Raw genomic sequence first — 26,847 nt, forward strand, 5'->3', positions numbered from 1 at the left:
CTGGGCTTGAGTGCTAAGCCTCAGAAGTCTAGGCTTTGCCTGGGGAGGGAAAAAGGAAGTTTTCGTTTTCTTTCTTTTTTTTTTTTGAGTAGAGGAACATTTAGAAACTTGGAGACAGCAGTAGTTAGAATTCAGACCAAACTGATAAATGACAGAAAGGCGTCTTTCAAAAACCAAGGAAGCAGGCTTGTCCCGGTAAGTCCCGCGCGGATCTGTAGAGAGACGGCCCCGCCCAGACCCCTCTACCCACTCCTTTGCAATCTGGGGGCGATTGCAAGCTGGTTGGGGGCGAGCTCTATGTTCGTGTCCCTATCTCGCCCGCCCCTCCTCCCAGGACACCGCCCATGGTTCTCTCTGGGTCCAGTAGGACCGCGTCCCGGAACTCCCGGCCGGGCCCCGGCTCTCCGAGCCCGGGGTCTCCCTGCCCCCCGCGCGCGCTCGCCCCCGCGGGGGAGATGTCCGCCGCCGCTAAGCGCAGAGCCGAGGCCCTGGGTCCCGAATGGTCTCGCCCGGGCCCGGTGGGGCAAAGTCCCACGCCTGGTGCAAGACCATCCTGGGCGAGCCTTTCTCGATCACCCTATGGGCACACTTAGGTGTTCCTCCTTTTCGGTGTTAACTCTGTGTTTGGAAATAACTTCCTTTGTAGCAATTACCTTAAGGCTTTGTGGTTGTTTATATATACAAACTTTCTTTCCCGCCCCCACCCCCACCAGCTCGTGCCTGGTTTACATTGTAAACCCTCTCAATAAACATCCGAACTAAAGAAAGTGTAAATCCTTGGCTTAGGTTTCGGTGCTTTACTTCCCACTTCTGTCTTTACACAACTCTTCGCGTGACATGCTAATCTAGCTATGTAATCCACTTTCTATACTCCAACACTTCCTTTCTAGATGGAAAAAATATTTACCGCTAACCCAGAACACCCCTAAAGAAACTAACGTCAAACTATACTTCAGTTCAGTTCAGTTGCTCAGTCGTGTCCGACTCTTTACGACCCCATGAATCGCAGCACGCCAGGCCTCCCTGTCCATCACAAACTCCCGGAGTTTACTCAAACCCATGTCCTTCGAGTCGGTGATGCCATCCAGCCATCTCATCCTCTGTCGTCCCCGTCTCCTCCTGCCCCCAATCCCTCCCAGCATCAGGGTCTTTTCCAATGAGTCAACTCTTCGCATGAGGTGACCAAAGTATTGGAGTTTCACCTTCAGCATCAGTCCTTCCAATGAACACCCAGGACTGATCTCCTTTAGGATGAACTGCTTGGATCTCCTTGCAGTCCAAGGGACTCTCAAGAGTCTTCTCCAACACCACAGTTCAAAAGCATCAATTCTTCGGCGCTCAGCTTTCTTCACAGCCCAACTCTCACACCCATACATGACCACTGGAAAAACCATAACCTTGACTAGATGGACCTTTGTTGGCAAAGTAATGTCTCTGCTTTTTAATATGCTATCTAGGTTGGTCATAACTTTCCTTCCAAGGAGAAAGTGTCTTTTGATTTCATGGCTGCAATCACCATCTGCAGTGATTTTGAAGCCCAAAATAATAAAGTCTGCCACTGTTTCCAGTTTCCCCATCTATTTGCCATGAAGTGATGGGACTAGATGCCATGATCTTAGTTTTCTGAATGTTGAGCTTTAAGCCAACTTTTTCACTTCCCTTTTATTTCTAAAGATAATCAAATACATGCTCCTGTTGTAGCCCTTGCCATGACACGCATAGTGACATAGTCAAAATAGATGAAAACTCTACAGCCTCCGGCCAAAGTGGTCCTTGTTGGTAAAAGATGAGAAACATGGTTGGAAGGTCTCTGCTTAGCTGTCTCTTCCTTTAGGAAGCCTTCCTTGATGCCCTACACTAGATAAGCTGCCTTCTTCAGATCTATATACTACTTTTCCTTTAGTTCTGTAGCCTTACTTCTGTGCCTGTACTTGTCTCATTGTTGAAATTCCCTGTTTATCTCTAAGCTCACCTAACCACAGTCCTTAAATGCAGGACTTGATCTTTCACTATTGTATCTCCAGCACCAAGAAGAGTTCTGGTAAATTATAAGCATTTAATAAGTGTTTACTATTAGAAAGTTAAACCTGGGTTATATTATGCTTCAAAGTTTAGGCTAAATTCAGATAAAATAAAACAAGAAATAATAAACATAGCATTAATTAGTGAAATTATGTGGTATATTCTATACAGTATAATCCTGTACTGAAATAAATTTTACACAGTTTACCAAACTTTATATGAAAATACAGTTATCTACATGAGAATTGGGAAATTAAAAGTATTTCCTGCTTTATCATTAAAAAGATTTCTAATGTTTATGCCTGAAATAAAACTGGAAAAATTAGTTTAATAAAATGTATATTTTTGCATAAATAAAACCATTGACCTCTTTTTGTGCTCTTTAAATTTGATTCATTAGTGGAATTAGCAAGGTTCTGTGCTTTTCTCACCTCATTCAGTTTTATAATTAACCAATAAAAGCTTATTAGCTTTTAAGGAAGTTTTAGGAGCATAAACTGATTTATGGGCACCATATGGTTACATCAAAGGATTTGGTTTTGTTTTAATCTGAAGGGGATTCTTAAGCTCTTTCTTTAAACTAGAAATCCGTGTTCTTTCTACCAAGTGATAATCTGAAATAAGAGTTTAAATACCAGGCTATCAAAATTGATTATGAGATTCAAATAATGTCAGAATCTTGTAATTCATCTGGTTTAACACCTCTCATTTTGTAGATGGGTTAAATGTCTTCCCAAGGTTACACATATAGTTAATGTATATCCAAGATCAAAATTCTAGGTTTTCTATCCCAAGTCCAATGCTCTTTCACTAAAGCAAATAAATTGAAGCCACTAGTAAGGCTATAAAATTATTTGCTATGGGTTTCTCTGACTTTCTTATTCACATAAGTGTTCTTGCATCATATTAATTCTTAAGAATTATGAGTATTTTAGGAGATTCTTTTTATATAAATAATATACATTGATTGCATGAGCAGATTGATGTCAATGAAGTCATTACATTATAAAATATGAGTAGAGACTCATCAAATCCTACACCACAAAAAATTTCTAATTTCACCCTATTTAAGTAAAAATGGAACGTAAAATTATACACAGTTTAGGGTGAGTTTGCTCTGTGGAGTGTTTTGAAATTTTACCTAATGCTGAGCTATTTTCAAGTAACCTTTTCAGGTTGATCATGACCTCATGCAAGAACCATCAGTTCTATCTTTAAGTGTAGTTGTACTTGGATATCTTAAAAATTGTTACATTCTGTCCCTTTTTGGAACTTTAAATGCTTTACAGCCTTACCATTGCTACTTAATATCACTTCAGAAGCAGAGCTGGTGCCAAGAAAGGGACAAAGAATGAAATGGCTTCTGTGTGTAGCTTTTAATGATTGTGTAGGAGTAGGAGGTAAAAAAAAGTGGAAGCAGGGAGGCCAGATTGGAGACTGCAGAAAGAACTAAGGGAGTTTTCTTTAGAAATGGGGGTTTAGGGTATGTTTTTAGAAACAAGGGACTTGCTGATCAAGTTGCTGTTAGTAAAGAGAACAATCAAGAATGACAGCTAGGTTTTTGGCCTAAGCAACTGAGTATTTGGGAATGACTAAGGGTAGACAGTTTTGAGGAGAGATGGTGGAATCAAGAATTAGATGCTGATTGTCAGTTTAGCTCAGTTGCTTAGTCGTGTCCGACTCTTTGACCCCATGGACTACATACAGCACGTTAGGCTTCCCTGTCCATCCCCAACTCCCAGAGCCTGCTCAAACTCATCTCCATAGTGTGCATCCATGTAAAGATAAAGTAGGAGATTAGATTTCCTTTATCAATAACTTGGAGAAAGGAATTCCCGGACAGTCCAGTGGTTAGGACTGTGGGCTTCCATTGCAAGGGGCTTGTGTTGGGGAACTAAGATCCCTGTGCAGCCTAACCAGAGAAGGAGTACAGTTTACATTTCAGTCCTACACGTGAATGTGTGTGTGTGTGCCATGACGGACAACAGTGCACTGTGTGCCACCCAGCACCCTTCATTCGTTACTATCCATTTGTGTATGTGCAGTCAACCTAGGTCGTGAAACGCTAGAGCCGTGGTTGGAAGGAGTGAGCTTTATTTTTTTAATTTATTTATTTATTTATTTTACTTTACAACATTGTAGTGGTTTTGCCATACATTGACTTGAATCCGCCACGGGTGTACATGTGTTCCCCATCTTGAACCCCCCTCCCACCTCCTTCCCCATCCCATCCCTCTGGGTCATCCTAGTGCACCAGCCCCGAGCATCCTGTATCATGCATCAAACCTGGACTGGCGATTCGTTTCACATATGATAATTTACATGTTTTAATGCCATTCTCCCAAATCATCCGGCCCTCGCCCTCTCCCAGAGTCCAAAAGACTGTTCAATACATCTGTGTCTCTCTTGCTGTCTCGCATACGGGGTTATCGTTACCATCTTTCTAAATTCCATATATATGTGTTAGTATACTGTATTGGTGTTTTTCTTTCTGGCTTACTTCAAGGAGTGAGCTTTAGATCTGGAAGGGCTGGGGAAAAGATGCACCTTGCCTGAGACCACGTGACTTGTTCTTAGGTGTTCTGCAAGAAACCAGAAGGTGTGACTCTCATCCCTAAAAAAGCCATACTGAAGTCATGTTTGATACTCATGCATTCATAAAGTTATAGAACATTGCTTTTTATTGACCACATATTTAATTGAAATATGACTACATCCATATTTCATTACTTAATATTTAGGCAAGACAACCTTGATTCTGCATATGCCGCAATGTCACCCGCATTCAATCTGTGGGCTTTCTTGTGAAATAGACAGTATGAGCACTGGAACCACCATTAGCTAATGCTTTCTTCTCTATTTAAATCTATAATCCTTCTAAAGTGACATATGAGCAAATGTTTGTGCAGCTCTTCATAAGAATGAGTGCACAAAATACTGCTTGTAACACTGGCCACGTTTAAAATTAAGATTCAGAAAAGGACAGCCATGCTTCCAGCATTTATTTTCTTTGCAGTCATGTACAATTTGAGAACATTTACTTTTACTATGGACTCTGTTAAAGGAGCAGACAATACGGTTACATTTTATTTAGAATGGTTTTACATTATGATGAGTTTTTGTCTTAATACGTTTTTGTATCCTGTCTTGTGTTTTTAGAATGAATTAAGGTCATTACTCAGAGGATATCTGTTCTATATCTGTCTAATCCAAGCTATGGTTTTTCCAGTAGTCATGTATGGGTGTGAGAGTTGGACCATAACGAAAGCTGAGTGTCGAAGAATGATGCTTTTGAACTGTGGTGTTGGAGAAGACTCCTGAGAGTCCCTTGGATTGCCAAGAGATCCAACCAGTCAATCCTGAAGGAAATCAGTCCTGAATATTCATTGGAAGGACTGAGGCTGAAGTTGAAGCTCCCATATTTTGGCCACCTGATGTGAAGAACTGACTCGTTGGAAAAGACCCTGATGATGCTGGGAAAGATTGAAGGCAGGAGGAGAAGGGGATGACAGAGGATGAGATGGTTGGGTGGCATCACCAACTCAGTGGACATGAATTTGAGTGAGCTCTGGGAGTTGGTGATCGACAGGGAAGCTTTTGGTGTGCTGCAGTCCATGGGGTCTCAAAGAGTCAGACAGGACTGAGCGACTGAACTGATCTGTTATGTAGTCAGACTGAATCTTCAAATGCTACATAATAGTTTTTATCAAATAATGATAAAGGAAAATAAAAACAGCTATAGATGTTTAATAAAGGAAAACTTGCATATAGAAAATACCAAAGCAGGTTACGATAGCAGAGCTTAAGCCAATTTTGTTTTTAAAATATCATGTACATAGAGAACAGATTAACATTAGTTTTTTTGAATAGTGAAACTGTGCCTGCTGTTCTCTGTCGCTTTAGTCATGTCCAATTCTTTGCAACCCCGTGGACTGCAGCCCGCCCTACAGGCTCCTCTGTCCATGGGATTTCCCAGGCAAAAATACTGGAGTGGTTGTTATGCCCTCCTCCAGGGGATTGTCCTGACCCAGGAATCAAACCTGCATCTCTTACATTGCAGGTGGATTCTTTACTGCTACGGCACCAGGAAAGCCCAAATGGGACATTAGGTCATTTTAAAATATTTTTGTTTAAAAGATGTTTTATTTTCCCACAATGAACATGTGTGATGTTGTAATTTAAAAAGCCAATGCTCTTTTTTAAAAAAATAATTGCATATTCCTTCAATTCTTCATTTTCTATCTCCCTGCCACTTCTCCATCAGTTTTCCTTCATTAACCCTGTGTTTTTGTCTTTTGTTCATGTGTTTGCATTCTTCCTTGTTTTTGTCTTTTTGTTTTTTCCTGATTATGATAGAGGACTAGTCCTATTCTCTCTTTAGGTATGTAAATCAAGGAGTGAATTCTCAAGAAGACACATACACATTACCAGATCCTTCGATTTTCTCTGCATTTGTTAGCTCTTATTATTCACTGGAGCAAAGACAATTACCACCCTTTGGGATGAGGGTAATTTTTCCTTTATTTTCCAGATTTCATGCAATATTAATGTGACCATGTGAAAAATTTTATTCTCAGCCACTGCTACAGGCAGCGTGGAAAAGAAGAAAGAATGAAGAGGGAAAACCATTGACATTTGGTGTCTTTAAATTTTAAAGTTTTGTTGTTTTTTTTTTATTTTAAAGTTACTTTATTTTTCAGTAATACAGAGAAACATACTGGATGACATGAGTGGATTTTAAGGACAAATTCAGCATGCTATAATCTGCTAATAACTTTTCAGCTGCTACATCAGCTGCTACATTTGTCGCCACTGAGTGTATTACCACCATTTTTAATGTTTCAGGTATTCTTGATTCATCCTGAAGAGCTGACCAGTAAAAGAAATGAGAATACTATTTATGAATCACCCCCAACTAGCTCAAAATACACTGTCTAAATTTTTGTTTTGAGCTTCTATGTCTTTTAACAATCTTTTGAAAAGTTTGTTTCAAATAACAGCAGGTAACCACCAGGATGGGAGTAAATGACTTGTGGCAAATTCTGGAGCCTGTTAAACAACACGTCCACTTGCACAGTCTCAGTGGGAAAACCATTGCAGTTGATCTGAGTCTCTGGGTGTGTGAAGCACAGACAGTCAAAAAAATGATTGGGACAGTCATGAAGCCCCACCTCAGGTAGAGTAAACATTCTCAGAATATAGATATGTGATCGCATAAGCCGTGGTTGTCTTGGTTTTGTTTCCACTTCATTTGTTTTGTTGTTGCTGTTTTGCATTTTGAGATTTTAAAATGTATTAACATGCCCACATCTGCCGTCTCCATATTGTGTGCATGCATGCTCAGTCAGTTGTGTCCGACTCTTTGCAACCCTGTGGACCATAGCCCACCAGGCTCCTCTGTCCAGGGGATTTTCCTGGCAAGAATACTGCAGTAGGTTGCCAATTCCTCCTTCAGGAGACCTTCCTGACCCAGGGATTGAACACATGTCTCTTTCTTTGAAAGGCAGATTCTTTACCACTGAGTCACCTCATACAGGTGACTCACAAATTTGTATCTCATGCCCTTGAAGCTTCAGACTCATATACCTGCCTGCCTATTTAACCTATCCCCTAGGATGTTTCAGTGACTAAAAGGCAGGAATTTGGGAGCCGTTTTCCTCCTGCTTTACCTCTCCCCATATCCAATCCATCTGAAGTCTTGCCAGTTCCCCTTCCAGAATATATGTCACATTCACAAACTTCTCTCCAGAAGCACTACCTCAGTGTATGGCAACGTCTCTTATCTGCCCTGTTGAGATGAAGTTTTTCACTAGCTTCCCTGCTTCTTCTCTTGGCCTCCTCCTCCTCCAAACCATTTTCTACATAGCAATTAGAATAATCATAAATCTCCTTTGCTAAAAAATCAAGTAGTGGTTTCTCAGTTCAGTCCACTTAAAATCATAAGTAAGACATTATTGCATGTAACATTTTTGATACTAGTGTCTTTGATACATTTTTGATACTAGTTTTTGATACTAGTCAACATTCTGCAATGTTGACTTCTGCTATTCATGTATGATGATTAAAGTATCGTTAACTTTTACTATTTCAGAAACCTGTTTTTTCGTATCTCATATTTAATGCTAATGGATGTAAAGCTGGTGTTTGTTATGGAAGGGGAACCCCCGCACCTGAAAGCTGATGTCATTAGTAAGAGGAATCAGATCCAGTATGGACCTTCTGGAAAAACACGGTCTCAGAAAACAGGGAGATCACATTTTAAGACAGTCTTAAAGGAGGTAAGCATTCGGGCCTGATTCAATAATTCTGATTTGAATTAGAGAATGGATTTTACTGTAATAAACTTTGTTGGTCAGTATCTTTAATACTTAACTGTCTTCACTAAAAGGCCAATGTGAATAGAGAACAGAGTTTATGCTTTGGAGTGAAACTCACCTGTGTTCAAGTTCCTATTCTGGCATCTAGAAACTCTAGGGGCAATATTTTTAACCTATCTTTGCCTCATTTCCTACTCTGTAAAATGAGAGTAGTAATACTTTACAGGGTTATAGTGAAAATTAGAGAAAATATACATATATCTAAAGCAACTGGTACATAATTGGGACTTAATATGTAATGTTTTAGGAAACCTTCAGCACTTAACAAATTCCCAGAATAGCAGTCTCATTAATTCATACTTTACTCATTCAGGATTAATGGTAGTTGATATAATTTGATTTGGCTTCTCTCAGGGCTTTGTAATTATAAAAAGTTATTATTTTAGTATATTTATCTGTTATAAAATATTATATATCTTAAAACAAAGATAAATCTATAACAAGATAAAGTATGTAAGGAAAACAATAGGAAGCTATAACTATGTTGTATTTTTTTAAATGTGTTTAATTTTTAAAGTTGCCATAATCATGCACAGGTAATTTTTATCTTGGACTTTTCACTTAATGTAGCATACCCGTATTTTCTTGTTACCATATTCTGTTCAGAATTATTACTTGTAATGGTTGTACTTGAAATCATTCCCCATGATTGTATATTGTATATTGTTTGCTTTCAGTTCTTCTCTATTATACATGAAATCGTGAGAAACATTTTTTTGTGAACATAGCTTTTTCTTGTGATTTGAAAATAAAATTACCCAAAGTGGGCTTGATAGACCTAAGTTTAAGAAGGGTTTTATAATTCTTGCCAACTACTTCCTACCAATACAGGTATGAGATAGCAATTTCAGTGAATCCACACGATCTTTGGATATTAGGAGTTTTATCTTTGTACTATTTAGTATGCAAAGTCAAAGACTTTTTGGTTTATATAATACATATGAATACATATAATACATACTTAAATGTCATATTCTTTTAATGATGAGGTTAAACATTAAGTTAGTTTTAGTCCTTCTGTAAGTAATGACCATCATATCCTTTTTCCACTTAACCTTTTTGAGGTTTTACTTTTTATTTTGTTCAGTTTCTTTATAGGCTAAGGATATAAACCTTTTATGATATTTGCTTTGAGTTCATATCCCTGTTTTTCTTCTTAAATGTTGGTTAAAATTTTAATTTCTTTTAAAAGACATTGCACAAATTAATAAGCTTTTTTCTCCAGAAGTTTTGTCTATTTTTTCTATTTTTTATTTTCATGTGATTAAAAAAAGTAATTTTCAATTAGTGACTATTCCATCTTAATGACTATCAATAATTGAAGAAAATATCTGTACTGGATTCTAATTATTATATAATCAGTTCCTAGAAATATCTATGGTTCACATACTGAAGGCATTAAACACCCAGTATAAAGCAAACAGGTGTTTGTCTTTTTGAGAAAATGCTTCTATTCTTATTTATTTCACCAATTGTGATGTTCTTAGACATTTTATGTTGGTTCAGTGTTGCCTGCCCATTAATCGTTATCATATTTCCGTCCAGTCTTTTACTAGGCCTTACATTCTTCTAATCTACTGCCATTTTTAGTTGCAAGCATGAAAAGCACAAATTAGTCCTCCAAAACAACCTCTGCCCCACATCATAGAGACTTAGGGCAGGGAAAATTCCAGCCAACCTCATCACAAATTCTCTGCTAGCTTTTGAAAAGAGTGAGGAGGACATACACAAGAATCTGGAATAATTTAAACTCTTGTTGTTTTTTGCGAAAGGATACTTTAACTAGCAGGAAGAAACAACTATGTTTCAGTTGAGCAGCACCTGTAACAAGTCTGTCTCTCTAATAAGGTTGCCCAGCTGGAGTCCTGAAAAGTACCTTTTTTTGACATGGTACTTTGTCTTTCTGAACCTTGTCCACCTTGGGCAACATCTGGCAGAGGTTTTTTATTACATAATATAGCATGTAAATAATCAGTTAAAAAAAAGAGAGATATTTATTCTGTCCCTCGAGAAAAGACAAGTGAATAGCCACTTTTCCTCACCATACCCAGTATTCCCCAATGATAGAATGAGAGTGTGATATATAACAAAAAATAATGCACTAAGCTGTGAAGCTGAACTATAAGCTACCCAACAGAGTTAAATTCATAACCCAAAGAAAGCTATAGCAGATTATTATACATCAGCAGATTGATAATAAACATCCTGCACAGACTTGTGACTTCCCTGGAGCACTCCAACAACCAGCCCCTGTGTGGTTTCCCACAATAAGAGAGTTTCATTATACAGGGCAGGTAACAAAAACTGAACTTTAAGGTCTCAAGCCAAAATTGTGTACTTGAGACTTCTTTGAAAGAGCTCATATTGGGATGGTGATCATGTGAAAAAGATTGCTATAGTTTTACGGATGTAAATGTTAATGTGATTAATTATTATAATTTAAAGATATTGCCAAACTCTTGAGATAACACTGAACAGTGAAAATTGAATATTCATTACTTTAAAAATATAATTTTTAAATTGATTTTTAACTGGATACAGATTATTTTTTAATTGACATCAAAATTTTTAGCTTTTCATTACAGAAAATTTTAAATAAATACAAAAGTAACCCATCACCAATCTTTAAAAATTATCAACTTGAGCAATTTTGTTACACCTGTACTCCCACCCGCTTCCCTACTTCTACATTGCTGCTGCTGCTGCTGCTGCTAAGTTGCTTCAGTCGTGTCTGACTCTGTGTGACCCCATAGACGGCAGCCCACCAGGCTCCGCCATCCCTGGGATTCTCCAGGCAAGAACACTGGAGTGGGTTGCCATTTCCTTCTCCAATGCGTGAGAGTGAAATGTGAAAGTGAAGTCGCTCAATTGTGTCCAACTCTTCGGGACCCCATGGACTGCAGCCTACCAGGCTCCTCCATCCATGGGATTTTCCAGGCAAGAGAAGCAAATCCCAGACATAGTATTGTTTCTCTTAATGGGTCAATACCTTTCTCTAAATGATACAGCTCTTAAAAAATAAAAATATGACTCAATACAGTATTTATTAATGTACATAAAAGTTCAGCAATCATTCCTTAATGCTCTAAAGTATTCAGTGTTCAAATTTCCAATTATTTCTTAAATATCATAATTTAAAACACACCTAAATAGGTACTATTAGTATTTGTAATATAGCCGTAAGTTAAACACCGTAAAAAACAGTAATGCAAATGTTCTTAGATTTGTCGCACCTGCTTTTTCTTCTCAGTGTCTTGATATGCTGGAATGCTTAGGAATTCCCTGGGTCCAAGCTGCTGGTGAAGCTGAAGCCATGTGTGCCTACCTCAACGCCAGTGGTTATGTGGATGGCTGCCTCACCAATGATGGAGATGCTTTCCTTTATGGGGCCCAGACTGTTTATAGGAATTTCACTATGAACACCAAGGTATTTTTTCTTTCTCTTTTTCAGCATTTGTTTTAAAAACTATTTTTTTTTAAAAGAGGATTACTAGAGGATTAGATAAACTAAAACTTGTAAAATGCTTACTGTAATGCTTGTGTAATACTGTTTTTTGTGTGTGTGCACGTGGTTGTGAAGTCTTATCTGACTCTTTGCAACCCTACAGACTATAGCCCGCTAGGCTCCTCTGTCCATGGGATTCTCCTTGCAAGAACACTGGAGTGGGTTGCCATTTTCTTCTCCAGGGGATCTTCCCAGCCCAGGGATAGAACCAGCATCCCCTGCATTGCAGGGGGATTCTTTACCATAATGCTTGGTACATAGCAATTGCTAAATAAAATGTTTACTCATATTAAAAATATCACTACTGCATGGTTCATTCTCTTTTAAATGTGGATTTGTTTCACATGGTTTAACTCTAAATCAGTTTCAATTATGTATTACAAAATGTCATATGATATGTACTACCTTGAACCAGAATTTCCACTGTTAGTAAGCCTGAAAACACCTCCAAGTATGCAAAGAGAGATATACAAGGATGTTATTAGTAGCTGCAGCTTTGTCAATACTTGCAAAAACTTGGCAAACAACCCAAATCCCCAGTGATAGGGAATGGCTAAATACAGCCATGGTTCTCATGGAGGCAGGTACTACATGGGACATATTCATTGTAACTGTTCAAGGCTGAGCGAGGGAGACTATGGACATTTGATGTATTGAAGCCAGAAAAACTAAACCATTTGCCAGAAAATTCTGTTATCTTTCTGAAAATGCTTCCAGTGTCCCCATCAAGAAAAACTATCTTGGAGTCCATCTAATATAATAAGTAAGCAGTCATTAAGGCCTAGGTGGCTCTAGTAGTAAAGAACTCACCTGCCAATGCAGGAGACATGAGAGATGCGGGTTCAATCCCTGGGTCAGTAAGATACCCTGGAGGAGGGCACGGCAACCCACTCCAGTATTCTTGCCTGAAGAGAATCCATGGAGGGAGGAGCCTGGAGGGCTACAGTCCATAGGATTGCAAAGAGTCAGACACGACTGAAGCGACTAAGATATCCAAATGTATTAGTGGGCAAGAAATATTGCAAAATAGTATTTTTATATAATCCTACTTTTACTTTAAATAAGCATTTGTATATATGTGTTAAAGAAAGAGTTTCTTAGAGGACTATGCATGGCTGTCAATAATAGTTACTTCAGATGATTCATTTACAGGGAATGTTTACTTTCTATAATATACATTTTATGTTTAATTATGTAAGATGAAAATCTACTTTTGTAGACACCAAAAAACAAGAAGAAAAAAATGACTACTATAGTTATTTTTTTAAAGCTATTTTTGAAACTTGATTTTATTTCCAGATGTTAAAATGTTAGCTTATATGAAGACTCTGGTGATCAAGATAATTTTAAACTTTTCGGAATAAATATTTAGAGGCAGCTTTGACAAATTATGTTTTACAATGTTTATTTTGTTTGGTTTTCTGAAGATGAAACTAAATCTGTACTTTCTTCTAGGACCCACATGTTGACTGTTATGCAATGTCATCCATCACGAGTAAACTAGGTTTGAATAGAGATGCTCTGGTTGGGCTGGCAGTACTGCTTGGCTGTGATTATCTTCCAAAGGTATGCTGAAATTGTATTTATTTACTATTCATAGTGGCTTTTTCTGATACCTTACATGCTACATAAATATGAATATAATATGGTATTATATAGTTAAGGACCTAATATAGATATGGGTGTAATAAACTATTCAGTAACTAAAATAATCAACATTCAGGTGGCATTGAAACGCTTGCGCACCGTGACACTGAATGTTATAAGTGAGAATAGAATCTAACTGGTACTACAGCTTGAATCTCAGTATACCATTACTCTAAGAGATCCACATTCACATTTGACTCTCCTTTTAGAGAAATATAGGAGCTACTCTTTTCTCGTCTCATGCCAGTGTTAGTTTCTATCACTGTTTGTCTGTGTTCTGGTTTTGAATCTCTATAGTAACTTTCTAACTGTACACATGCTCCATGTTATTGTTACTGTTGCTAGGTAACATGATTATTGGGCTAAGTCATTCATCCCTCTATGCCTCTTAGCATTGCATTGAGTTTTGCTCATGAAAGGCTTTTTATTTTATATCTTAAGATAACAATACATACTCAGTGACAGACGGGTATAATAGGTGAGGGATGAATTAAGAATTACAGTGATAACCCCATTCATAAATATGATATTTAAAAATACAAAATGATTTATATTGTAGCTCCTACTGTTTTTATATAGTCCCATTATTATGTCCCTGCTGATCATCTTTGTATCCTTATTAAATCCTTCATTATACTGTAGACTGTATCCATAAGAGAAGTCTAAAGAGGGATGACATGTATTTTTTTTCACTAGAGTATAGGAGAGGGAAAAAGTAATAGGATAGGAAATTATTAATTCTGATTTCTAATCTATGTCACCAGTGACCAAATAGAGAAATCAACAAATTTTTTAACAAGAAAAGAAAACAGGAGGAAAAAAAGCTGTTAAATAACACAAAAAATAATTATTATAGTTCTCATTCTGAAATAGAAGATTCCTATTCCCTATATGTAATTGTATCATAATTAAAGTCTGGAAACAGCCCAGTGTTGAACATAAGAAGAAATTTGCAAACTTGAACTCACAAGAACCAGTTTCAGCTATAGTGGTATTTATTACGTTACAGACTAGCCTTGCCTATTTTGATTTTTTTATATCTTTGCAACCAAAACTGCTATTTATATCATTGTACTTAATGATCTTTAAGACACTACTATAATAACATAATTTGCTGAAAAAATTTTTGGAAAAAAATTTAATATGTAACTAAATGCTGATACAAGAAGGGTCATATGCAAAATATCTAGTAACTGGTTTACTAAAGACATAGGCTGTAGAAATGGAACAAGTTTCTGGCACCCTCTGTTGTGCCATGTGTTACCCTAATCCTGAGTGTAGGTGGGTTGGGAAAGGAACTCAGATTAGGGAGGAGACCCCTTTGCCAGCAGGCGCTCAAGATATGTGGGCAGTGACTGTTTACTAACCAGTTTGGAAGTATTTTAACACTGGTGTGTCTATCCTGATGCATATTGGCTAAAGAGCAGCATTGCTTACAAAGGCATATTAATAAACTTTTACAGGAACTAGAAAACTCTAAACCAGAAATTGTCATGTAAATATACATTTATTTATTTATATATATATCTAGATTTATTTATATATATCTAGATATATATATATATATAGATATAGATTTATATATATCTAGATATATCTAGATGTGTTGGAATTTAAATGCTTGTTTTAATTTTCTTAAGTTACTAATTTCAGGAATTTACTTGGAATTCTCCTTTGCTCTATTGGATGTCTGGATCTTTCAATATTAAATGTTTCATATAGTCAAAGAACATGCCTTTTCTGGATTATAAATATTGCATAGTTAGGTTAAATTAAAATATTATCAAAATAATGAACATAGAAAATGAAATGCTGTTCATCTAAAATGCTGTTCCTCCCTCTCCTAAAATAAACTGTAAGAGCTTTTGTATGTAACTCTGACTTTTTTGGTTACATAAGTTAACACTGTCATTGCTATTTAACCTACAAATCTAAGCCACACCTTATTCTCTTCTGCAGTTTTCATTTACACCTAACAATGCATCTTGCACATGTAGAATTACCTCCTTCTCTGAGCTGCACAGTCCTACATTGAATGAATGCATCATCCTTCATTTTATCTGTTCTTAATGATTAACATTTGAATTTCTTTTCCTACTTTCTGAAAGGGAGTCCCTGGAGTTGGAAAAGAGCAAGCATTAAAACTGATAAAGATTTTGAAAGGGCAAAGTTTACTTCAGAGGTAACTAAAAATTATTTTTGCTTATGACATTAGTCTTCTAGTCTTGTTGAATTTAATAGTGTATACAATAAGTATTGGACTTTCCAAAAAAGGGTTTTGTCTTTTGAAGCTGATCTATGTTTTCATTGACAATCACTTATTTATTCTGATGTTTTCCAAAGAAAGTTGAAAAGAACATGTCCTAAGCCGTGGTTTGCATCATCAATATTATTAGCTCACTACAAACACAAGTAGTAAGATATCAAATGGGTTTATTTATAACCATGGACATTTGCCATAAGCTATCTTAGACTATTTTATCAACAAGTAGAGATAAACCAACATAATTAATTTTATATTTCAAATTATTTTTATATAAATACTTCAATACTATATTTTTCTATAAATGAAATGCCTGACATATTGCAAATATTTAATTAGTAACACTTGAACAAAAGTTTTACTTCACTATCCTTTGTTCTATATTCACAAATTCCAATGAATTTAGACTATATGATTTGAGGATTCAGACTTCTCTGATAGCTCAGAAGGTAAAGAATCTACCTGTGATGCGGTAGAGCAAAATCCAATCCCTGAGTCTGGAAGATTCTCCTGGAGAAGGAAATGGCAACCCACTGCAGTATTCTTGCCTGGAGAATCCTATGGACAGAGGAGCCTGGCAGGCTACTGTCAATGGGGTTGCAAAGAGTCAGACATGACTGAGCAACTAACACTTTCATTTCATTTGAGGATTCAGGAAAATTAAGATTAGAGTATATTGAAGTTTGCAAACTGTGCTGTTTTGTTTTGAGCTTTCAAAATGAATCTATCAATCATTTGCTTGATGAGGGCAATTTTTATAAAAAATGAATATTGGTGATAATAAAGTATAGAATGAATAGAAGGAAAGGAACCAGGACACTGGGACAGTTAAAATAATCTTGGCCTCCAGTAGGTATGAGATAGTGAATAAATGAAAAGAAGCATCAAGTGGTAGAAATGAAGATTGGGATGACCATGAGAAAGATTTCAGATATTCGTGCTCTTTCCTAAGATGCCTGTCTTTCCACTGTAAGACTAATGATAGATCTAAGACTTTAATAAACTCATTGTTAATATCAGCAATTACCATTTTCCAAAGCAGGAAAGCAAAGGTGTACTTTGGCATGGGGATGAGTTAAGGAATGATTTGGGAATTGTGAAGAGTAAAATAAAAAAGGAAAAGCAAGCAAATATGGCTCTTGGCTAACTATAAATCTTTCTTATTGAGACAGTTTCAGCAAAGGTGAACTTTTGGCAGTATTTTATGTTTGTCTTCACAGTTGAAAATAATGAGGTTATATTTTCTTATAATAATCTGTCATTCTAATTTTTATTAATTTAGACTAACCTTCCCCTGAGTTTTAAATCTTTTTATGTTTTTATGTTCCCAGGCTGGGATAGCAACTTTACTGCCAAAGGGAAAATAAGTAGGCAAGTGGAAAGGAGCAGAATAGCCTGACCTTTGAGAACATGGCAGTTTGGTGACCTTAGTATTTGTTTATTGTTGTTTTTTTTTAAACCATTTTCTTTTAAAGGTTTAATCAGTGGAGTGAAAAGTCTTGTTACTCTAATTCACAACCAGCACTCGTTAACAAACTGGCTCATTGCTCTGTGTGCTCCCATCCAGGTGAGCAGACATAAGGAATGATGTCTCTCTAACACTGCTGTCTAGCTACCTATGTTTAGTATATGCCTATGTTTTGTATCTATTCCTGTGGTACTTTTTACTTTCCTCCCTTCCTTAGCAGACTGGGGACCTGCAGAGTCAGGAGTTGTGTCACATACGCACAGTAGACACTCAGTGAATACTTACTGACTGAAGTAATGTCGTATCAATGATAGATACAGGATAACTGTAGTTTCAAACTGCATTATCAAATTATTTCAGTGTTAAAATTATGTTTTCAATGTAGAAATCCATTTTAAGAAAAAATTCTGATAAATCTTAGGGGAAAATGGAAGTGAAGCCCCTTGTTTTTATATCAGTGATTTGTTTATATTTATATGGTATATTTTTATTGTGTGTGAAGATAGTGACTTAACATTAATTTCTAATACATGTTCACTGTTACTGAAAATAGCTTGGATTCTCTTCATTAGTCTTGATTAAAAAATGACGTCCATGGAAAGTCCCTGGCAGACCAGTTGCTAGTACTCCACGCTTTCAGTGCCAAAGGCACGGGTTCAATCCCTGATCAGGGAACTGATAAATAGATAAAGAACCCATCTCTCTCTTTGTAATATAAGAATTCTTTTTTTTTTCTTTTTTTAAAAAAAAGATGTTTCTGACTTGTACTGGGTCAAAAAATCCTTTTGCTCTCAGGAGAGATTAGGAGATCATGTTAGCTCATCTTTTAAAAGAAATTCTGCTCTATCTGTTTTTCTTAATATATTTTCATTGGCATTTAAGAATTATAGATGATAGCGTGGAAGAAATAAATGTTTTTATAGATAAGATGCCATTCTGCAGGGGTTTTTTTGATGCCTCATGAATTATGGTTTTGGGTCATATCACTTATGTAAGCTCTCATGTATTCTCAAGACAGTGTTGAAGGTAGTCATGCTTTCCTTTTAATGGTCATTAGGGCCCAACATCCAGGCCACAACCAGAATTTGTTTATGTTCCAAGCTTAGTTTAAAAATAGCTATATAGGTAACTGAGAGCTAGCCACTAGCAGAGGTAATAACTGCTGTATTCCTTTCATATTCTTATTTTTTAAAATTTTAAGGATTATTATAATTTTTTACCAACAATATCCTTCTTGTGTGTAACTACCACTTACTCCACAGTCTTCCATTGATTACTCTAAATGTACAGTCATGTTACAAATTAACACTTTCAGATAGAAGAGTAATTTACAAAAAGTTAAAATAGTGTCAGTGATGCTAACAGCTAAGGAATTAGTTTATCCTCAGAATTACTGTTGTGTTTATTACTCTATTCAACCTAAATGTATTGAAACCCTTCTATATGCTAGGTGTTATGCTAGGCAGTATTTGTTTTTAAAAATTTGGGTAAGGCAAAGAAAAAAATGTATATAGAAGATAATTCTAAAAGGCAGTGAAAATTATACTTTTTGTGTTTTCGTAAAGGTTCATCTAAGGATCATGAACATAATGGATGCAAATTATGTCAAACTGATCGATACTGTGATCCACATGATTATGAATACTGTTGTCCTTGTGAATGGCACCGTACAGAACATGAGAGGCAACTGAATGTAGTAGAATACAATATTAAGAAGTAAGGTTTTATTTTTGTACTCAGTGTTTTCTGCCATGGGACCTGTTTATATACCTTTGGTTGAATTATTTCCACATAACTTCCCCTCATGTGTAGATTAATAATGTTTCACAAAATCCCTTTCTTGATTCTGTTAAAAAATTTGGCCATCTTAGAAGATAGTAATTTAATAATATTTCAGTGAGAAGGTTGATAACTGGTATACTATGCAAGAACACTTTTCAATAAAGGAGATGAGATTAGAGGTGATGATTTTAGAATCTACCTAAAATTGCCTGATTATATTAATAACCTGTATATAACTTATTTTCAGAAAAGCTTGCAGTTGTGAGGGATTCCCATTCCATGAGGTAATGAGTAACAATTCAACTATGTATTTATCTCAGAAGCTTTTTATAAAAGTTTGAAGTCTCCATTCTTACTTTCTTGTCTCTTGCTAGGTTACTCAAGAATTCCTTCTGAACAAGGATAAATTGGTGAAGGCAGTCAGGTACCAAAGACCTGATTTATTATTGTTTCAGGTATCTGAAAATAAACTCTTACTTTACAGTGTAAAGTTGGATACTAGAAAGACAAGAAGGGGTAATCACTTTGATTGCTCTGAAAGGAGGTTTGAAGTAGAAAGCTATTGAGTACATGTGTGTTTTACAAACATTTATATCTACTTTTCATTCCTTTATCACATAGTAGCTATGTATTGCAGACTGTAAGACAAATCACAGTTATGCTGTTCTTTACAAGACTCCTTAAGGACCATGCGCAGGTGTGTTGTTTTCAGGGCTGTGTTGAGGACTGTGTTGAGGGAGAGATGCTAATAACTGGAGAATGTGAAGATCAAGTATATTGTTATGGAAGACAGTACAGTTTACAAGTGCACTGACCTAAATTTAAATTTGGACAGTCTGTCACTTACCGTGTAACCCTGGATATGTGTTTTCCTCAAAAAAAGAAATAAGATTACCTATCTTGTGAAGTCACTTTGAGGGTTAAGTGAGACTATTTGTGTTAACCCCTAGTATAGTAAGTAGAGAAACAGTCACTCAATAAATTGTAACTGCTTATTGCTTAGCTCTACAACCACAGTAATAATAATGGCAACCAACATTTATTGAATGTTTAAAATTTGATATTATATTTAACACATTGCATGTAATCTTCCCTAACTTCATAATCAGTGTGCTGAATTGTATTTTACAGTGAGAAAACCTGAGGCTAAAAGAGGTTAAGTAGTTTACCCAACATCTAGGAAATATGCTGGCATTCAGACCCAGAACCCTCACACTGAAATCATGCAATATTGCCTCCTTAGGAGGCTCACTGCCCATTACGGGAATCTTCTTGTTGACACAACTTTAATATTAGTTATCTCTTACGGAAAAGATAAGATCACCTGAGAGTGCTATTTGTTCACCAAGAGATAATGAAGTCTTATTATATTTTTTATTACATTTACAGAGATTTACTCTTGAAAAAATGGAGTGGCCCAGTCACTATGCATGTGAGAAATTGTTGACACTGTTGACCCACTATGACATGACAGAAAGGAAGCTCGGTCGAAGGAACTCTAATCAGCTGCAGCCAATTCGGTAATATAAAGAATTGTATGGACAAATCCCTGTGTTTTCTTTGGAACATCTTATGATCTAAAATATTTTTCTTAATATCTTTAATAGCAGGATATATCAATATATCTCTTTGTTTTAGAAGAATGGAGGAAAGGTCTGATGGAATATTAAAAGTTAGTTCAGGGGTTAGTGTCAGGATAACATAGTTCATGCTCTGACACTTCTCAGCCTCAAACATGTCGTAATGATAGACTGTTAAAGAAAGAAATATAAAAAGTGTGCTGTGCTAAGTTGCTTCAGGTGCGTCTGACTGTGCGGCACTGAGGACTTTAGCCCGCCAGGCTCTTCTGTCCCTGGGATTCTCCAGGCAAGAATACTGAAGTAGGTTACTGTGCCCTGCTCCAAGGGATCTTCCCGACCCAGGGATTGAACATGCGTCTCTTATGTCTAACTTGCATTGGCAGGCGGGTCCTTTACCACTAGTGCCACCTGGGAGGCCCCTATAAAAGTTGTAGCTAGGCTTAACTAGATAATTATCTCAGTGGACCAGAAAGGGAACAGTAAGTGGTAAAGTAAGTGGAGGGGCTGAAACTGAGAATTGGTGACTCTCAGTGAAGGGTATATGATTATTCATTTTACTATTCTTGAAACTTTTCTTAAAGTTTGAAAATTTTCAAAATAAAAAGTTTTGGGAAAGTATTAAAGAAGAAAGATAAGTTCCAAAGGAGTCACAATCCATTAGCATACATCTTTGATGACAATAGTAGTCGTCAGAATGATGGAGTAATATTTCAAAGCTTTGACTAAAAATAATTGGCAACCTAGACATCATTAAAATTATTCACTGGTTGGAAAAAATAAAATAAAATTATTCACTGGTTGGCAAGACACTTGCAGACGTATGAAGATTAAAAGTTTGCCACTCACAGACCCTCATTAAAAGCACTGTTACAAGTTGACTTCAGCAAGAAGGAAAATGAACTTGGGGGAAGATGAGGATAATAACAAACAGCGGTCAGCCATAGAAATTGATAAAATATATTTAGCTAATTTAATAAACTGAATGGAAAAAATGTGTATATAAGTATCTTTATAATGCTTGATAGTTAATATGTGTTTATGATAATAAACTGACATCCCAAAGTATGCATGTAAACAGTTAAGGATAACCATTAAAACATGAGAAATACAACTTCTGTCTTTAAAACCAGTACATAAAATAGGAATGTAAAACTCCAACCAAAAGATATAGGAAGGTGGAAAGGTAAAATAACAAAGGTGATCTTTGAGATGAGGTAACCAGAACCACAAATAAGATGTATGAATGAATCCAACTATGTCAATAATCTTAATGAATGTAAGTAGATTAAACTTAAGTGCATTAAGCAGAATAAAACTATATTAAGTTTGAAAATAAAAGAGCTTAAAATATTTACCAAGGCAAAAATTTACCAAAGTGATGTAGCAAAGTTAATAAAAGCAAAATAAACTTTAAAACAAAAATTGTTATTATGTAAAAGAGGAACACTGAATAATAATGAGAGGAAAATCTGATAAGATCTAACAATTATAAACACTATCTTTTTTTTTTTTTTTTCATTTATTTTTATCAGTTGGCGGCTAATTATTTTACAATATTGTAGTGGTTTTTGCCATATATTTACATGAATCAGTCATGGATTTACATGTAAACACTATCTTTTAAATAAGCAAATCAGAAATAACTACACAATAGTTCCTTACAGAATCTTTAGAATATTATTAAAACAATAAAAATTAGTGGGCATTGAGTTATTCAGTCAACAAATTGAAGATTTCCAAATAACTCATGCAGTTAGACCCCATTAGATGTGGGTTTTTTTTTTTTTTTTTTTCCAGAATCATTAAAAACCGAATCAGAAATGGAGTTCATTGTTTTGAAATAGAATGGGAAAAGCCTGGTATGTACATACTTTAAGGAAAATTTATAACATTTAGTCACGTATGTTTAACAGATATCATGTGTAAAACGTGTATATAAAAAGAAATAGATCACATACACCAGTGTACCTGTGCTATATGTAACTCAGAGTAAATTTTAAATGTCTTAAATTGATATTCCTTTTGTAGTTAATATTTACAAAAGCAATATGGAAATGGTTTTGATATATATTTCTCAAGAAAATACTACTACAAATAGTCTGGTCGTTGGATTTCACTGTATAGTCAGTTCTCAAGAAATGAAGGTTGCTGATAGCACCTGTGGTGCTTCCGTTCCTTTCTTCCTTTCCTTTCCTTCCTTTTCTTTCTTTACTATATTTAGTTTTTATGGGAATTTATAGTGTCAAATTACTCTTATTTTCTGTAGACAGAAATACAGTGAACTCTGAATTAGCTCCAAAACTGAAGGCAGGGGAAGTACTGAGCACTTAAAATGGAAAATAATCCCAAATTCATTTCTGTTTGGCTTTAAAATTAGATTGTATAATTACATGTGACTGAGTGAGAGAGTAGATTTGTCAATAAAAGTTCTAGTTGATAAACGATAAAGAATTACATAAGCTGTTCAAGGGAATAATAGGAAAGTAGCTAATGAATTTTGAAAACCATGTAGAAACAATTTCACCTACTAGAGTGTATTTTCAGGAAAGACAATGGCATTAACCCAGTTTGGCCATGCATCTCTTCTGTCTAGAACTCAGGGTTAGGTGCCCACTTTCACTTATCCTTGTTGGAGTTATCCCTTAAGGAGAAAATGAACCCCAGGTTGCTTGAAGAAATACTCTTAAGTTCACTTGTTTCCATTGTTTCTACTTCAGACACATTAACTTACATTTCATGATAGTTTGGCTTCTTATATAGTTTTGCCCTCATATAGGATAAACATAAGAATCCAGTGTGCTATTTATGTATTTCATTGTAAATGTACACATTAGCATTCTCATTTTTGTTTATTGAGTTCTTGTGAGTCCAATAAGCCTGGGTATTTCCTCAAGAGACTGATAATCTTTGAAACATGATCTGGAAAATGGTAATATTTTTGATGACCTATCAATTCTGTCCTTTTCAGAAGCTACTACTAAAGAAAGCCAATGTTAAAGTTTTAGGAAATTGTTTCCATTCTTTATCTGGAATTTTACAGTTATTATACTGAATCAAAACTGACTAACCTTATATAAATAAAGTTTTCTCTAAGCTGTTCCTACCATCTCTGAAACAAGAGAAATTTAAAGTTCTAATTTAAGTGGAACTTCTTTCCAGCTCTTGCCAGGTGGAAAAAGCTCACTTCTGTATCAACAGATTATTAGAATAGAGATGTTGTAAAGTAAGATTTGCATGAGTTACCCATTTGTGAATGACCTAGTTGACCTCGTAAACTGAGTTACCTGGGAAAGTGGAGTATTTCAGATCTGTTAGTAAGGTTGTTTTATTGTATTTTTAATCCTTTAGAACATTATGCTATAGAAAATAAACATGGAGAATTGGCTCTACAAACAATAGAAGAAGAGTCATTGTTTGAAGCAGCTTATCCTGAGATTGTTGCTATTTACCAAAAACAAAAGTCAGAAAATAAAGGGAAGAAACAAAAAAGTATGTATCACGTTTGATAACTGTTTATGCTGCAAACATACATAAATTGTCCTATTTGAACCTACCTTGTCCAAATTTTGCTGAAAGTTCTGTAAAATCAAGAGTAAGGATTATACTCTTGCTCCTTTGTCTTGACATACTTTGTCTTGACATACTTAAAATCTAAAAACCAGGAAAAAATCATTCTGCTCTGAGTCTGCTAACTTAACTTAGTATTAATAATAGTAATTACACTAACCATTTATTGAGCAACTAGCGTGTATAACATATTTAGGATTATAAATACATTTTCTTTATTTCCCAGAACTCAATGAAGAAATTTTAACACTATTTTATAACATGACAGTAATAACAGTATTTCTGAAAGAAAATATTTTATAATATTTTATTAATAATTATTTTGTTATAATTAGGTATAAAACAGTTTTCAGGAATGCACTGAGACAAAAGAGCCAAAAATTGATCATATAGATTTCTGATCTGAACTCTTTTTATTTACCCACGTTAAAGAAAATAAAATAGATTTAAAATAGGTTTTAATTGTATTATATATTTGTTTCTTTTCAGGCATGAAAATTAAGTCTAAAGGAAACATTTTGCCAGAATCAGATGAGATGATGAATGTTCAATCACACATGACTTTAAAACCCACATGGGAAATCTTTCCTAAGCAGAAATCCAAGTTAGGCTTGGAAATTTCCCCTGATTCTACATCACCCGAGGAATTTATTTCCACATCATTGAATGTCTTGCTTTTACCTGAAGATGCTGCCTGTTTGACTACACAAGAACAGTTAATATCTTCTCCAAGACCTTTGGCTATGCAGCAAATTAAAGATATCAGTAAGTCTCTAACTGCAGAATCTAGTCAACCTAGTACCTCATCCCATAATATATCCGCAGTTGCTGATCTGCACTTGAGCACCATCGACTGGGAAGGTACTTCTTTTAGTACTTCTTTTAGTAATTCTCCGGCCAGCCCCAGGAACACATTCACTCATGGTTTAAAATCGGAACTTGAAACAGCTATTCCTGACAGTTTTAAAAATAATCCAGAGCAGTTGTGTTGTGAATCAGAACGGCATACCACCAGTGTTAATAAACTCTCCTGTTGGGATCTTCAGAAGACTAATCCTGAGGAGGACCTCCTTTCTGGCATTAGTGATTTACGTCTTCAGGATTTACCCTTAAAGGAACTAATACTTATAAAATCATATCCTCAGAATACTGTAGAACCAGATGTTGACCTAAAAACTTTGTCCCTACTTACTGTAAAAGAACAGTGTTTTGCTAATAATACTTCTCATTGTCCATCACATCTTTCCAAGGATCTTCTAGGAATTCATTGGCAAAATGAATCTAGAAACTGTAAAATTCCAAAAGGAGGCCAGCTGTTTCAAGAAACTAACAAATCAAATACATCTGTACCCTTGTCTGTCAATAACCCAGGAACGAAGACCTCCAAAGTTAGAACTGGGCCACCAAATGCTGCTTTATATCATAGTAGAAAAGCTGGCGTTCAAATCGCTCAGAAAACTGTAATGAAAAAGAGCGTTTGCCTTGACAGACCTTCCTCTGATGAAGAAAGTGTCCCAGAGTTTGGGAAAGCTAAATCCACAACTCAAAAAATGAAGCAGAGTTCTCAGAAGCATAGCCCAACCCTGTTCAAGAAAAATGATGCCAAGTTGAGTAACCCTAAGGCATATATTAAAGAAACTCAGCAGTGTGTCCAGGCTTATGAAACAGCTGGGAATGAAGAAGCCTGTTTCCCAGATGAGTCTCTGAGTTTTCTACGATACCATAAGGATAAAGATGACTCTGGTACCTGTTTGGATAGTCCTCTTCCTTTAAGTCAGAGATTAAAACTAAGGTTCCAAAACACTTTAAATTTAAAATATTCAGCTATGACTTAGTATTCTGGTACTGTTGGCATTAGCAGAAGCAGAAGGAAGGTATCTGATTAATGTGTAGTAGAAAAATTTAATGTGGTTCTATATGAGACCCTTGCTATTTTAATCAAAACTGTAATTAAAATGTTCCCTTAAACTCCTGTTTTAAAGCACTATCCTCTGTAGTGAAAATTCCAGATAATGTATATTTTTATAACATACTTTTTCCATTTAAAAAAATATCTTTATTGATTATGCTTTAATTATATCCTTAAAGTGTTAGCATAGCACTGGACAGAGTAAGTGCTGCACCCATTTGTTCATTTTTACTCATTTCTTCCACAAGCCTCTGAAGCATTTTTGGATATTACAACTTGTTTCCCAAAGGATAACTCTTTATCATTGCCTGCATTCTCATGTCTTCTTCTTGTGCCTTTCTGGGAGTTATATTTACTCTCAGTGTGAAGATACTTTCAACTACTCTTCCAGTTTCGGTAATCTCATTCTCTTTTGTGAAATAAAATTCACAAAATTTTATATGTAGTGAAACTCATGGTTGTAGTAGTTGAATAAATTTGGAAAGCTACTTCTTACATATCCCCAGAGGTTCACAGGTATGCCAAGTAGACAAAGATTTGAAAAATAGAATGTATAACCAGAAGAGGATTAGAAACTTGCTCAGGATCATGCAACTAATTAATAGTGGTATGGGAACCAGATTTCTTTTTTATAGCACTTTTTTCTTTCCCTTTTTGTAAAAAAATGAATCTGTGGCTTCCTGGGTGGCTCAGGGGTAAAGAATGCTCCTGTAATGCAGGAAACACA

General features: G+C 35.7%; 1 protein-coding gene across 4 annotated transcripts; it reads left to right on the top strand.

The window, feature by feature from the left end:
• GEN1 (GEN1 Holliday junction 5' flap endonuclease) lies at positions 1–26,847 on the top strand. 4 transcript variants are annotated; one of them, XM_043917154.1, is made up of 14 exons: positions 1–195; positions 7,026–7,198; positions 8,114–8,300; positions 11,650–11,826; positions 13,360–13,470; positions 15,660–15,733; positions 17,290–17,381; positions 18,848–18,998; positions 19,312–19,348; positions 19,439–19,519; positions 20,454–20,584; positions 22,442–22,503; positions 23,993–24,133; positions 24,701–26,847. In XM_043917154.1, exons 2-14 carry the CDS (start codon positions 7,038–7,040, stop codon positions 26,044–26,046), a joined length of 2,751 nt encoding a protein of 916 aa, XP_043773089.1. In that variant the 5' UTR covers positions 1–195; positions 7,026–7,037; the 3' UTR covers positions 26,047–26,847. The 4 variants fall into 4 exon arrangements, with proteins under 4 accessions (XP_043773089.1, XP_043773088.1, XP_043773091.1 ...); XM_043917153.1 differs by having other exon boundaries at positions 65–195; positions 7,023–7,198; XM_043917156.1 differs by having other exon boundaries at positions 112–195; positions 7,006–7,198.

This window comes from Cervus elaphus, chromosome 11, assembly GCF_910594005.1.
Source record: "Cervus elaphus chromosome 11, mCerEla1.1, whole genome shotgun sequence".
Lineage (NCBI taxonomy): Eukaryota > Metazoa > Chordata > Mammalia > Artiodactyla > Cervidae > Cervus > Cervus elaphus.